Source organism: Nipponia nippon, unplaced genomic scaffold, assembly GCF_047370975.1.
Source record: "Nipponia nippon isolate SJK-2023a ecotype South Korea unplaced genomic scaffold, ASM4737097v1 scaffold_12, whole genome shotgun sequence".
In the NCBI taxonomy this organism is placed as follows: Eukaryota; Metazoa; Chordata; class Aves; order Pelecaniformes; family Threskiornithidae; genus Nipponia; species Nipponia nippon.
The window spans coordinates 12,800,298-12,814,650 of NW_028262313.1; the positions used below are offsets into that span (position 1 = coordinate 12,800,298).

At 61.3% G+C, this 14,353-nt stretch overlaps 2 protein-coding genes across 6 annotated transcripts; both read left to right on the forward strand.

Annotated features, from left to right (window-relative positions):
• Positions 1-6: 6 nt before the first annotated feature.
• BTK (Bruton tyrosine kinase) lies at positions 7-12,723 on the forward strand. 5 transcript variants are annotated; one of them, XM_087748774.1, is made up of 20 exons: positions 7-54; positions 1,973-2,040; positions 3,979-4,161; positions 4,322-4,420; positions 4,687-4,755; positions 5,333-5,414; positions 7,022-7,150; positions 7,245-7,312; positions 7,845-8,026; positions 8,350-8,412; positions 8,677-8,731; positions 9,046-9,128; positions 9,239-9,366; positions 9,517-9,591; positions 9,949-10,120; positions 10,392-10,608; positions 11,268-11,332; positions 11,803-11,921; positions 12,054-12,211; positions 12,346-12,722. In XM_087748774.1, exons 3-20 carry the CDS (start codon positions 4,021-4,023, stop codon positions 12,415-12,417), a joined length of 1,977 nt encoding a protein of 658 aa, XP_087604900.1. In that variant the 5' UTR covers positions 7-54; positions 1,973-2,040; positions 3,979-4,020; the 3' UTR covers positions 12,418-12,722. The 5 variants fall into 5 exon arrangements, with proteins under 5 accessions (XP_087604900.1, XP_087604903.1, XP_087604901.1 ...); XM_087748775.1 differs by lacking the exon at positions 7-54 and adding an exon at positions 271-669 and having other exon boundaries at positions 7,022-7,147; positions 12,346-12,723; XM_087748772.1 differs by lacking the exon at positions 7-54 and adding an exon at positions 272-669.
• A 108-nt stretch (positions 12,724-12,831) lies between these two features.
• TIMM8A (translocase of inner mitochondrial membrane 8A) lies at positions 12,832-14,280 on the forward strand. The gene is made up of 2 exons (XM_087748785.1): positions 12,832-13,062; positions 13,437-14,280. The coding sequence occupies exons 1-2, from the start codon at positions 12,940-12,942 to the stop codon at positions 13,596-13,598; spliced, it is 285 nt and encodes a 94-aa protein (XP_087604911.1). The 5' UTR covers positions 12,832-12,939; the 3' UTR covers positions 13,599-14,280.
• The last annotated feature ends 73 nt before the right edge of the window (positions 14,281-14,353 follow it).

The following is a 14,353-nucleotide window of genomic DNA, read 5'->3' on the forward strand; positions in this document are numbered from 1 at the left end:
GGCTGCAGCGCGAAGAGGAGGAGCGCCCCGGAAGCGGAAGCAGATGCGAGCGGGGTACCATAGAGAGGAGGCGCGGAGGGAGGGCGAGCGGCTCGTCGGGCACTGGGCCTGCAGCGCCCCCTCCCGGTGGGAGGAGAGCGGGGCGGGGAGGCGGGGTGCGGGGTTTGCGGGGCGGGGGCTGCGGGGGAGCGGGGGTACCGGGGGGGGTGCCGGGGTACCAGGGGGGGTCCCGGGGGGCTCTGTGGGATGCGCAGGGTGTGGGACGTGGGGAGCGGGGCCGGGCAGCCGGCAGGGACGTGGCGCTGTCCCCTGCCCGCCCCGCAGCCCAGCCCCCGCGCCCCGGCCCCGCAGCCCTGGCGCCATGACCGGCCCCCGGCCCCTCCGTGCGGAGCAGGCCCTGGCCGCGGCCGGGGCCCCAGGAAGGTGGCCCGGCTGTCTCCAGAAGGAAACACAGCTGCTGCTTTTTGAGTCAGAAACCAAAAAAAGGGGAACCGAAAGGGTGGGGTTGGCCGGCCCCGTCCTTCCTCCCTGCGCCGCCGACCCCGCCGTGCCTCCCTGCCTCCCCGCCGCCACAGCCACCCCGACCCGCCGGGCTGGGCCGCTCGGGGCGGGCGCGGGGCAGCGGGCACAGCGGGACCCCGGCCGGCGGAGCGGCGGCGGGAAGGCTCGGTGAGTGCGCCGGGGCGCCGAGGGCCGCGGGGAGCCCCGTCCCGGCACCGCGTGGTGCCCGGCGAGGCGCGGTGGGGAGCACGAGGGCGGCGGTGGCCCGCGCGCTGCCGCGGCCTCGTTCGCCTCGCTGGAGGGGAGGCGGGAGGCGGGAGCCTCCATGCGGCGCCTGCCTGCGGCCTCGCACCTCTGCTCGCCCCCTCGGCAGTGCCGGGAGGGCCATCCTGGGCGCAGGCCGCGCGCTGCCAGACTGGGAAGGCTCAGCCCTGTCCCGCAGCCTGGCCAGCTCTGAGCAGGCGGCATCTGCCCGGGGGCGGGACAGCTGCCACGGGGCCGGGGGCCACGGGGGTGCAGCGGAGCAGGGCGGTGGGGCGGTGTGTGGGTGTCAGGGGCTGCAGGGCTGCACTAGAGCAGGGGGTCAGGGTGGTGCATGGGTACCAGGGACCCCGGGGCTGCACGGGCACGGGAGGGCGGGGTGGTGTGGGGCTGCGGGGGGCTCTGGGGCTGCGACAGCGCACGGGATCAGGGAGGTGTGGGACTGCCGGGGACCCCAGGGGTGCTCCAGAGCAGGGGGTCGGGGTGCTGACAGTGCCTTTGACTACTCCTTGCTCGTGCTTTTTGCAGTGGGCGCTGTTGGGGTGCAGCTCTGGGTTTGTTCCCAAGTCTCTCCCATGGGGAGTTTCCTTCCTCTGTCCCTTCCACCCTTCATTTTTGTCACCCTCTAGGCTGCACCTGAAACATGGGGGCTGTGGAGTTTGTCATTCCCAGACACTCTGTCACCCTTCCTACTTGCCCTGAGCATGCAGCCCCCCGCCAGCCCATCACCAACCAGTGGTGGCAGGCAGGCTCGGCTCCTTAGCAGGACACGGGCAGGGGCTGGGGAGCCTGCCTGTGGGGGGGTGGCCCCTGGACCATGGTGGGGCACAGCATCCGGTGGCACGGGGCAGCAGTGTGTGCTGGGCCCTGTGGTGGTGTCAGAGCACGCTTGGCCAAGGTGTGACAGTGGCAGGAAGTCACATTACCTTGGGGGGGACACACAGGACATGCTTCCACCCACCCACTCGCCACTTCTGCTGTCACAGCACGGCTGCGATGGCTGGCTGCGGGGGTGAGTCCCATGGGGCACCCACCACCCCAAAGGACAGGCAAGGACAGAGTGGGGCTGGTGGCAGTCCTGGGGAGAGGGAGGCTGTGCCATGCTGGGGGCAAGGAGGCAGTGCTGGGGACAGGGTGGCTGTGCCATGCTGGGACAGAACAGCTCTCTGAGATACTCATCATCCTTTCCTCTCTGGTGGCACTGTCCCAGAAGACCCAGCGAGGACGTGTCCCATCTGCCCGGCACTGCTGGCAGTGACCCAGCTGCTGCGACTCAAGGTAAAGCTTCTGGGGACCCAGCACCGCAGTCGGGATGGGCTGGAGCCTGGGGCTGCTTTGCTCAGCCCCTGTGCCTGTGCCGGGGGGTGCAATGGGAGCCCTGCTGCTCCTGGGACACAGGACCGGCAGCCACATTTTATAGCTAGGGAAACTGAGGCATGGGGCTACAGCGGGATGCTGGGGTCACTCTGGGCTCACCCACCACCCCGCCAGGAGTCTGGGGTCAGTGGCCACCCCAGCCACCTGCCAGGGAGCCCAGTTCCCTCCTCCCCAGGCCTGCATCAGCCAGTGGAGGCTGCTGTTTTTTCTAAAAGGCTCTGACGACTCATTTTTTAAGGTTGTTGTTTTTTTTTTTAAACCACCCAAACAAGCCGGAAAGGCCTGAGCCATGAGGGCCACAAGGGGAGGGAAGAGGGGACCCTGGGAGGGGGAAACCCTGCTTGTCCCCAGCCTCTCTGGCTATAGGCACCGCAGTGAGGCAGGGTCAGGACTGCAGCAGCAGGATCTGTGCTGGGAGATGGGGATACGGCCCTGCTCCTGCCCCTGGGCTGGGGCATGCCCTGGAGAGAGGCACAGCAGGTGGGACCAGCTCCTGGCATCTTTGGTCCCCACCTGGTCCCTGTCACAAGTGAGCCAATGCTCCTGCGTGGCAGGAGCGGATGGGCTGTCCAGCCAGGTAGCGGGGGGCTCAACCCCTGACTCTGGCCCACCTCTGAGCCTCCTCTGGAGAAGATGGGCTGTGGGCAGCAGGGGAGGGAAACAGCTTCTCCCAGGTTGCCCTCCAAAGCTGCGTTTGTAGGAGAAAAAAGGGAACGAGGTGGAGGTGAAGGAGGAGCAGGGCATGTAGGGGGTCGGGGCAGGAGAGATGGAGGAGGGCTCCAGGGGATTACAGTTCAGCAGTGGCTCCATGTAGCTCATCAGCTCCCAGTTAGGTCCAGGCTGGAGTCAGGTACTAGTTACAGCCCTCAGAGGAGGAGAAGCCCACAGCTCCAGCCACGTGGCTCTGTGGGGTGCTGGAACCGCCTGGGTGTTGCAGTGCCCAGGTGCAGCATGGAGGGGCACAGGGTGAGATGGACGAGCTGCTCCAAGAGATGGGCCAGGGTGGATTTCCAGACCCCTGAAGGCAGGGCAGCAGCAGGATGCAGGGCTCTCACCTGAGCCCTTTCCTGCCTGGACCATCCCTGGGGAGGCTCAGGTGGAGAGCTTTGCTGAGGAGGGCTGGTTGCTGGCTGGAGGCAGCCCTTCGAGCCTGGCCTCTGGCGAGCGCTGCTCACAGGGGAGGAAAGGGGGTTGAGCATCGTCCCTGCGCTCCTGCGGGCTCCATGGACGCAGAGGGGAAGGATGACTTTAGGGCTACTCTGTGCTCTCGGCAGCACAGCATTGTGGTTATTCGTGGCTAGGACCTACCAACAACTTTTCAGGGACTGGTCTCCCGCAGCCATCCCTTGCACGCTGCCAAGTCAGCACGTCCCCAGCACGAAGCGCCTGTGGTGCAGCAGGAGGAAATGGCCCACACAAACACACACGCGCTATGTTGGAAGGGAGGAGGGACCTGGGTGTCGCTGCTCAGGCTCTGCGCTCCTCCCCGGGGCTACGCTTCTTACAGCCTCCTCGGCTCCCTCCCTCTCCAGCCATCTGTGTCCGTCTGTCCGTCTGCACACCCTGAGGCCCCCTCCTGCATCCAGCGGGAGCCAAAGCCTGCTGGGTGGTGGCTTGCTCTGCAGCCTGGCGTCGGAGAGGGGACAGGAGAGGGAGAGGTCACATCACAAATACCCCACGCTGGCCTGCCCACACACCTCTGCACCTGATTGCCCCCGTGGGGGTCCCAGCAGCCCCTGGCTGCCCCTCAAGCAGGGGAGAGAGTGCACCTGAGCGAGGTCCTGTGGTGGGCAGGTTTTTGGCTGAGCAAGCGCACTGTTGGTTTTGCCCTATCCACAGCAACCCAGAGAGCACGGCGCAGAGGAGGCTGAGGGGGCCGACATGGCCAGCATCATCCTGGAGAGCATCTTCTTGAAGCGCTCGCAGCAGAAGAAGAAAACGTCTCCCCTCAACTTCAAGAAGCGCCTGTTCCTGTTGACGGAGAGCAAGCTGTCCTACTACGAGTATGACTTTGAGCGGGGGGTGAGTCAGCGGCCCCAGGGCCACAGGGGCTGTGCCATGGCAGTGCCCATGGGTCACCAGTTGTCCCTCACCAGCACCCAGCCCAAGGGGACAGTGGTTGGCTTGAGTCTTCCCGGGTCTCCCCCTTGACAATCATTTGAACCAACCCTGTCTCTTGCAGCGCCGGGGCAGTAAGAAGGGCTCGGTGGACATTGAGAAGATCACCTGTGTGGAGACAGTGGTGCCTGAAAACAACCCTCCCCCCGAGCGGCAGATCCCGGTGAGGAAGGTCCCGGGGTCCCTGCTTGTGTCCCCCTGTCCCCTTGCTGGGGAAGTAGGGAGAGTTACCCTGCCCTGGGGTGGTGGGAATGGAGGACAGCCCTGCTTGGCACGGGGGGCTCTGCACCCACAGCCCGTACCATACCAAGGGTCCAGCTTGATGCAGGGCAGTGGAAGCAGGGGGATGCCAAAGGCTGTAAGTCCCAGGGAAGATGCCAGCAGCTGAGCAGTGGGATGCCAGCATCCATCTCTGCCTCTCTCTTCCAGAGAAAAGGAGAAGATTACAACAACATGGAGCAGATATCAATCATCGAACGGTTCCCCTACCCCTTCCAGGTGAGTCCTCACTGCACTCCCTTTGCCGGTCCAGTCTGCTCAGCTGCAGGGTGCTGGGGGGAGGACCCCAGAGGGACCTGGGGCCAAACACGGCATTGCTGCCCCAGTGCCAGGGGTCACTCAGCCGTTTGGGGATGCCTTGCTGCTGTCTGCGCTGTGTGGGGCAGGCAGGTGAGCCTCTGCAAGCCCTGAGGAATTGGGCAGCTCTATTTAAGGGGGCTGCTTAGATGGAAACCTGCTTCTGACCTCTGTCCTGCCCCTTTCGGTCCCCTGACCGATGCTGAAGGGATGCTGTCTGCTGGCTGCCCGCTCAGCCCCCAACCCAGCTGCCTGCCCCTGCTGGCACCCAGCACAGCCCCCAACACACTGAAAGTCAGAGAAGGAAGTGGAAAGTCTCGGGGGAGGGGGCTTATTTATAACCTTTCTGTCACGGTCCCGCGAGCACCGTGCGGGGCCAGCACACACCGGCACAGCTAGCGCGCTCTGCACCAGCTGCTCGGGATGGCCACAAGCTTCGGCTCCCCCCATCCTCCCTGGGAGACCCCTGGCCAGGGTGCTGAGGTGTGTGGTCCTGCAGGTGGTATATGACGAAGGGCCCCTCTACGTCTTTTCCCCGACGGAGGAGTTGCGCAAACGCTGGATCCATCAGCTGAAGAGCGGTGAGTTTGGGGGCTCTGCGGCTCCCTTGGAAAGCAAAAACACAAGCAATCGGCTGTGCGTGCGGCACAACCCAGAGCCCTGGGCTTCCGGGGACTCGCTATCTCGTGGTTACATTATCCTATGTCTACGGAAGAGTGAGCGTTGGTCAGAAACTTGTCCCGTGACCAGCGCACTCGTAAGGCCATGCCCCTAAATGCATGCTCCCTAACATCCCTGAGCTGACACCAGCCACTCCTGCCCGGGGGAGGTGGATTTTACACTGGATTTCCTCACCTCTGTTACCCTCTGACTTCTGCAGCATCGCAGCCACCTCAGCTGAGGCTTCTTGCCCTCTCACAAGCCTGCTCCAAATTAGCTCAAGCAGGCTCAGAAGTTACTGAGGGCAAGAGGAAATAGCAGCTGTGGCCACGCAGCTGTACTGGCATGCAACGCGAGGGTAGAGCCTCCAGTGCTTTAGGAAACACGGAGAAAAAGCCTGCTGGAAGCCAGGGAGCGTCTCTCCTAACCCACCCTGAGCCTTACTCGGTGCTGCTGAGCTAATGCTCAGCTGCATGGGTGCGACCTCCTCGAGCCAAGAGCGTGTTGCAGCAGCACTGTGCAGAGGAGCCCGGGTGCTTGCAGTCAGTCAAAATCTGCTAGAGCTGCCCATATGTGTCTCTTGGTGCATGTGTATCTTTCTGTGGCTTTGTGCTGGTGAGGTGAGATTAGCTGCTCGAATTGACACAGGGAAGTTTGCCCGAGCGAGGCGGAAGCAGAGCAGGCTGATAACGGGGAAGTCGGTTATTTCACGAGACCCCTGCTGCTCTGACCTGGCAAGCAGCCAGCCCTCTTCCCACTTCCCTGCTACGGGAGGGGGGTTGCTGTGGCAGCTGAAGCCAGTGTAAAATCCACAGGGAAAAGGGGAGAGAAAATGCTGGCCTTTTGCTGCTGGGATGCCTTCATCCTGCGCCACCGGAGAAGGGGCTCTGTGCACCCCGCGGAGCTGCTGTGGGCCAGCACCGTGCTGCGGTGTTTAGGCACATCCAGTTGTCCCTCTAGCTTGAGGAGAAGTACGAGGAAGCTGGTTACCGCCTGCCTGGCAAGAGAGCAGTCTCCCAGCAAGGGAAGTCTCTGAGCAGGCAGGGGATGGTGGCAGTGCCCTGCTCTCCCCATGGGCAAGCCAGGCACAGCACTGGCCTCCCTCCCCACTTCTGAAAAAAAGGGTTCAAAAGAGCTGTGAACCGTGGGCCTCAGCAGCCTGGGTGATGCTGGATGTTTCGGCTGGCAGGAGGGCCGGTCACAGCAGGACCCAGGCCCTCCAAGCATGCTTGTGTCCCTTTGCAAAGCTGCTGAAGAGCTTTGATCAAATCTGAGAGGAAAGGCCTGGCGCTCCCTGAGCTAGGGGTTTCATGGCACAGGGTTTGCATAGCCGCAGCACTGAAACACGAGCGATATGAGCTGAGGGAAACCCAAGCAGCAGGGCCACATGTGACTGTGTATCAGTAGCACAGCAGAGGGTGAAATTATTTAATGGGGCTGATCATCTGCATTCAGGGAGCAGAGAGCTCTCCGCAGTGGGCTGGGGATACAGCCCCAGGTCACACCCATCTCCCCTCCTCTGCCACAGTGATCCGGTACAACAGCGACCTGGTACAGAAGTATCACCCCTGCTTCTGGATCGACGGCCAGTACCTGTGCTGCTCCCAGACAGCCAAGAACGCCATGGGCTGCCAGATCCTGGAGAGCAGAAATGGCAGTAAGACACTGGGCACCCTCCCTCAGCCCCTGGGGACCACCACAGCACAACACCAGGGATCTCTTCTCACCGTAGTCCCCTTTCTGTTCTGAAGGTTTAAAAGTTGGGCGGTCACATCGGAAGACAAAGAAGCCTCTTCCCCCCACTCCTGAGGAGGACGAGGTAGGGCCCAGCATCAGCATGTGGGTTTGCTCCAAGGTGTTTAAGGAAAGGTCTACCTGGGAAAAGCCAACACATTCAATGACTGACAGGGCATTGCTCAGAGATGTACAGGCCAGGGCTTTGCTCTGGCGAGGGATGTCAAGATGGTGCCCTAAGGGAGAAGGAGCTTGAACCAAGGGATGGAGCTCAAAGGCCTGGAGGAAAGTCAAATGATCTCACCCCTGAGGTTCTCCAGGGGAAGCTGGGAGGATAGATGAGCCCTGATATAGGGTGGAGAAGTCACAAGTTAAGCCAAAGGGTAGAGAGAAAACACTTATCTTTTGTGAGGATGGGTCTCCAAGGAGGAAATGTTGCAATAAAAGCACTCAGGGAGGATTGGTCTCGCAGTGGAGATTCATGTGGGAGCTGAGATGAATGCTGCGCTGACCTGGCCTGAGCTCACTGCCCTGCCAGGCCTGGGGAGGGTCTTGCCTGGGAAACAGTGTGTCTGCCAGCCTCACCATGTCCCACGCTCTCCCTCGCTCTGGGGAAGATGGTGATGAAGCCCCTGCCCCCTGAGCCAGCCCCCAGCACAGCAGGCGAGATGAAGAAGGTGGTGGCCCTCTACAACTACCTGCCGATGAACGCACAGGACCTGCAACTGCAGAAGGGCGAGGAGTACTTCATCCTGGAGGAAAGCCACCTGCCCTGGTGGAAAGCCCGTGACAAGAACGGGTAAGAGGTCCCGCTGCCCGCAGCACTCACCCCACAACGGTGCCCTCTCCTGGTGCCAAGGCACTGGTGGGTGAACACAACTCTTCAGCATCACAGGGGTTAGGACAGGCTGCCTGCCTGCCTGCGGGCTCTCGCCTGGGACAGCACAGGAGGAGGGTGAGGGAGACTGAAGCAGGCTGTGGTATCAGCCCTCCCCAAGCATGAACCCAAATGGGTTTGCACCAAGGTTTTTGAGCCTGTTTCTACTCAGCGTTCTGGGACAGGAACCTGCTTTCCCCTTGGCCTCCTCCATCAGTGTGTGACCAGCCCCTTTTCTCCCGCAGGAGGGAAGGATACATCCCCAGCAACTATGTCACTGAAACCAGCAATTCCCTGGAGATCTTTGAGTGAGTAAGAGATGGCGCAGGGATGTTGCAAGTTGCACTTGGTCGGAGACTTTTTACATTCAGTTCTCTTAACCTACACAGCCTGCGAGCCCAGCCTGGCTGGGTCACTCTCCCTCTTGTACACCCTTCGAGAGCCTCCAGCCCCGTGACAGCCGTCCCTGCCATGCTCCCTGCACCACCTGTCCTGGCTGGGCCGCGGTCAGACCAGGCCAGGGATAGCGGTGGCTGCGGTGATCTCTCTGATGACTTGTGTCCCTGTTCCAGGTGGTACTCAAAGAATATCACTCGGAGCCAAGCAGAGCAACTGCTGAAACAGGAGGTAAGTGTTGATTCCCGAGGCTGGGCCCTTTCTACACACCAGCCCTCCGTGGACTGCTGTCATGTTGCATCCAGCATGGGCCCAACCCTGGCTTGTGCTTGGAGGGGAGTGTTGCCCCAACAGCCCCAGAAACCATCTCTACCCCAACATGACCTCCTACTGGCAGGCACTTCAGGAGGTGGCCCCCCCTGGCAGGGACTCTGACTTATCGCACCCTCTCCAGCCATGCTGTGATCTTCACTCACTTTAAGTCTTGCCTGTTCCAGTCACACCTCCCCACAGCCACCCCGTCCCCTCTCCCCTTTCTGTTTTAGGGTAAGGAAGGAGGCTTCATTGTCCGAGACTCCACCAGCAAGACAGGGAAATACACTGTCTCCGTCTATGCCAAGTCCTCTGTGTAAGTGGATCTAAGAACAGCTTGTTCCTACCTCAGAGGGCCCCCCCTAGGCACCCGTCACCCTCTGCCTGTCCTCCCCATGCCGCTGACCCCGCGTACTGTCTCTCCAGAGACCCCCAAGGCACAATCCGCCATTACGTTGTATGCTGCACCCCCCAGAATCAGTATTACCTGGCAGAAAAGCACCTGTTCAACACCATCCCGGAGCTCATCACCTACCACCAGCACAACTCTGCCGGTCAGTGTTTGGGGGACAGAGTGAGGCCAGCAGTGTTTTTACTGACATGACAGTATCCTCACCTTCCTGCGCTGAAGGCAGGAAGCTTGTGTTTCCTGCTGGAACGTGGCGGGTAAGTGTGGTGTGGCAATCTACCTTTTTGTGTTTCAGGCCTCATATCCAGACTGAAGTACCCCGTGTCTCAACACCAGAAAAGTGCTCCTTCCACAGCTGGCCTGGGCTATGGTAAGCTGGCCTGGGCTACCTCACGGTTCCCTGGTTGCAGGGGCGCATCTCTACCAGGAGTAACTTTCCAGGGCTGGGATCCTGGCTGTCCCATGGCAGCAGGGCTCACAGCCTTCCCAGGAAAAACTTCCCAACACTCACTGGCTCTCTGGTGACAGTACTGACCAAGAGACACCACAAGCTACTTTGTTCCCCATCCCCTGGAGGAACAAGTCTCAGATCTCGTGGATTTTTTGGGATGGTTTCTCAGGCAGCACGTGCTTGTGAGCTCTTCTTGGGCTTGCTAGATCAGATAACTGGGAGCACCCTGAAGGGAGGTCACCTGCACCCACATTACACTTGCAATCTCTGTCCTAGGGTCGTGGGAGATTGACCCGAAGGATCTGACTTTCCTGAAGGAACTGGGGACGGGGCAGTTTGGTGTGGTGAAGTACGGGAAATGGAGAGGCCAGTACAACGTTGCTATCAAGATGATCAGGGAGGGCTCCATGTCAGAGGATGAGTTTATCGACGAAGCCAAAGTCATGATGTAAGTGGTGAGCGGCCTGCAGGTCAGTGCTGGATATGCCTTGCCAGAATGGCTGCGCTCCTGTGTGGTGTGGAGGGACAGTCTCAGGCAGCCTCATGCTGCAAAATGCATCGAGAACCGATCGGCCTTTGTGCTGATTCCCCGGTGAGCTTTTCCACCATTGGCTGGACCAGGAGTGCCTTCCCTTCTCAAATTCTCTTTATTCACAGGTGCTTCTTTTGCTGCTTGGCCTTCTAGATGCTCAGAATTGCCCTTCTTGCCCCCAACACAGGAACCTGTCCCATGAGAAGCTAGTGCAGCTCTACGGGGTCTGCACCAAGCAGCGTCCCATCTTCATCATCACCGAGTACATGGCCAACGGCTGCCTCCTGAACTTCCTGAGGGAAACTCGGCGGCGGTTCCAGCCTGCCGAGCTGCTGGAGATGTGCAAGGACGTCTGTGAAGCTATGGAGTACCTGGAATCCAAACAGTTCCTGCACCGAGACCTGGTAGGGCTGTGACTGAAGGACACATCTCCAGCTCAGCGACAGCCACAGCATGTCCTAGACAGGGTCCAGCTACTTCATCAACATGAGGAGAGGCAGCTGTACAGCCTTCTCTGCAGAACATCCCTCTAAGCTTCCCTGCCCACCTGAGCATGGGTGGGATGCTCTGAAATCACTGCTCTGCAGGGAGTTAGCAGAGATTGCAGGAAAGGCAGGACTAGGTAGTTCTCCAGGGGATGCGAGATGCATTTGTGGCTAGGGCAGGGCTTGTGTGAGGCAGCACAGGCAGCATCACTGGCTCAGACATGAAAAGGGATGTCTCGACCACCATCAAAAGCTGAGCCTGCAGTTTGTCAGGCCTTGGGCTGGCGTTGCCAGCTTGCAGTCCTGCTAGGTGCCATACCTAATCTCCTCCTGGTGCTGCTTTGTTCAGGCAAAATCCTGTCAGGGAAGTCGCCCCCTGTAGATAAACAAGATGCCTAGAGGCCCCTCTTGCTATCTTTGCTGAGGACTTTGTAGCTTGCCCCAATCCAGGTGAACCTGCAGGACAAAGTGAGGCAAAGTATTAAGTGGGTGGGGGTGAGATGAAGTTCCAGATGGTTCAGGGGGATGGGAGAGGCAGGAGCAGGTAGGAGTGACTGCCTCCATCTCTCCATCCACAGGCTGCTCGCAACTGTTTGGTGAACGACCAAGGAATTGTGAAAGTGTCAGATTTTGGCCTTTCCAGGTCTGGTAGATATGTCTGTGTCACCTTCGTGTCTCATCTCCTTCTGCAGTCTCTTCTGCACTTTAATCTTTCTCCTCACCATCCTGCAGCTCTGCTTTTCCTCCATCTTCTCCTATCTTTCCATTTCATCTATCTGGCTCAACTTTCTACCTCTCCACTTTCCACCATCCCTTTCTTACTTCTCTCATCCCTTTTCCCCCTCTCTTTGCTTCTTCCTTCCCCCACCTCTAGTCTTCTGGCTGCAGCTTTCTCTCCACATCCCCTTTTTGCTATGCTTCTGTGTCACCCTGTCCCTTTCCCAAACTTGACTAACATACACTTGTTTGCAAAGGGACATTTCTGCCTGTTGAAACCCATGCAGAGTGCAACCCACTCTGAGAGCTGTCGGTTCCTTTTGGGCTTGGTCGGTTGCATGGAGGAGTGAAATGTGAAATCCAAGATGGGCACCCTGATCCATTTATCTGCTGCAGGTACGTTCTAGATGATGAGTATACAAGCTCCATGGGGTCAAAATTTCCAGTGCGGTGGTCTCCCCCTGAAGTGCTTCTGTACAGCAAGTTCAGCAGCAAGTCTGACGTCTGGGCTTTTGGTAAGAGCATAGCATTAATGACTCAGAGGTTGGGAAGGGTGGGTGCCCCAACAACAGCGAGCTCCTCTGAAAACCAGCTTCAGGCACAGGCGCCGCCGCGCCATGAACTGTCCCTGCCGATTCCTGTAACAGGCGTTCTGATGTGGGAAGTCTACTCCCTGGGAAAGATGCCTTATGAGAGGTTTAATAACAGCGAGACAACAGAGCATGTCATCCAAGGCCTGCGCCTCTACCGGCCGCAGCAGGCCTCGGAGCGGGTGTACGCCATCATGTACAGCTGCTGGCACGAGGTAAGTTGCTCTCCCCCTCGGCGATCACCCCCAGCTGCCCTGGGGAGGCTGACGCAGCTCTGCGGCTCCCCTGGGGTGCGGGAGCAGTGGGGCAGCCAGCCGGCTCCAGCATGCTCCCCGCTCTTGCATGGCAGAAGGCCGATGAGCGCCCCACCTTCACCGCGCTGCTGGGCAGCATCCTGGACATCACAGACGAGGAGCCCTGACCCAGGCCTGGGCCGGCCCGCACCGCCGACCCCGGCCTGCTACTGCTGGGCCGCTGCTGCCCCGCCGCCTGCCGGGACGGACCCGCGCACCGGATGGCGCCTCAGCACCGCCGTCACGGACACGGCAACGGCCACCCCCGGGCAAGGAGGGGCCTGACCCTCACGGGCGCCGCCGCAGCCCCGGTCACCGGCAGGGCCCCTCGCACCCAAGGACGCAGGCGGGGCCCCTGACGGCCGCGGCCCCGGTGCCGGCCGAGCTCCGCAGGCGGCGGCGGGCCGGGCCTGCGCACAATAAACGGTTCCCAAGGTCGACGCCTCCGTGGCTGCCGCCGCGCACCCGTTCCGCCCCGCCGACAGGGGGCGCGCAGCGGGCGGGCGAGCATGCGCAGCGCGCGCGTGGAAGGGGCGGGCGCAGCGCGTGCGCGGTGCGGTTGGGGCGCATGCGCGGCGGCGGCGGCGCGGCGCGGCACGTGAAGGTCGCGGCGCGGCGGTACCGGTAACGCCGGCGGTACCGGTAGCGGGATGGACGCGCCGTCCGCCGCCGGGCTGGGCGGCGCCGACCCCCAGCTCCAGCGCTTCATCGAGGTGGAGACGCAGAAGCAGCGCTTCCAGCAGCTGGTGCACCAGATGACCGAGCTCTGCTGGGTACGGGCGGCAGGCGGGGCCGCCAGCTCCGGTGACCGGGGCGGCGGGGCGGGGAGGGGCGGGTCGCGGTGGTGGGACGGGCGGGCTGGGACGCCGCGCTGACCCTTGCCCCCAAGGGGAGGAGGGAGGTGCGGACAAAATGGAGCCGCCGTGTGAGCAGCCCCGGCACCGGTGAGCGGCGGGGGGAAGCTCGGGGAAGGGGGCCGGGCCAGGGAGAGCCCCGGGCCGCGGCGGGGGGTAGATGCGCCCCAGAGGAGGAGGCTCCCGAGGGTGGATGGCGCCGGCGCGCCCGCGGGCCGGAGGCACGGCCCCGGTGTGCAGGGGGGGTCAGGCCGCGGTGCCCCCCAGACCAACGGGTCCCCCGCTGTGTGCAGGAGAAGTGCATGGACAAGCCGGGTCCGAAGCTGGACAGCCGGGCCGAGACGTGCTTCGTGAACTGCGTGGAGCGCTTCATTGACACCAGCCAGTTCATCCTGAACCGGCTGGAGCAGACGCAGAAGTCCAAGTCGGCCTTCTCGGAGAGCCTGTCCGACTGAGCGGGACCCGTGCCCCGGGGGACGCTGGCCAGCCCCCCACAAGGCTGGGCCCTCTGCCGCACCGGCTCCCGGTCACTCTGCCGCCTGAATGAGCCAGGATCAGCTCTGGGGTTTAGGATTTAATTAATTGCCAGTCTCAGGAAAGATGCAGCCAGATGAGAGCCCACAACAGAAGCACAGTCACTCCTCCTCGGGGTGATGTGCTGCTTCTGGCCCCGCGGGCCAGTGGCCAGCTTTGTGCTGGGACTCCGGGGCTACCAGTGCTACCCAGGGAGCGTTCGGAACGCACCCGCTCAGCTGAACGGAGGGGTGGCGATGCTCACGTCTGGGGGTGCTCCCAGCGCTGATGTGAACCTCAGCTCTGGGTGAGGCCAGCCTGCGACCGCTGCCTTAAACGGTGCTGCACAAAACAAACCCTCCTGGGCAGACGCTAACAAGCCCTGCAGGTGCCATCGCTGTGCAGTCCAGTACAGGTACCCTGAGCGAGAAGAGCTTGTTGGGCACAGTGATCATCCCAGGCAGCGTCACTACTGGAAAATACTTTCAGGCTTCCATAGGTAAATCATTCACGTGGCCAAGTGACAGATTTTCAAATTGCAGCACAACTCTCTCAATACTGACGTGCTCCGTTAACTGCTTTCCCCTGGTCAATGTAATAAATATTAACTGGGTCAATTTTTAACATGAGATTCTTCTTTGTTCAGGTAGATGACCACTGAGAATTGAAAATCTGGCCTTCTTGTCACTCTCCCTCC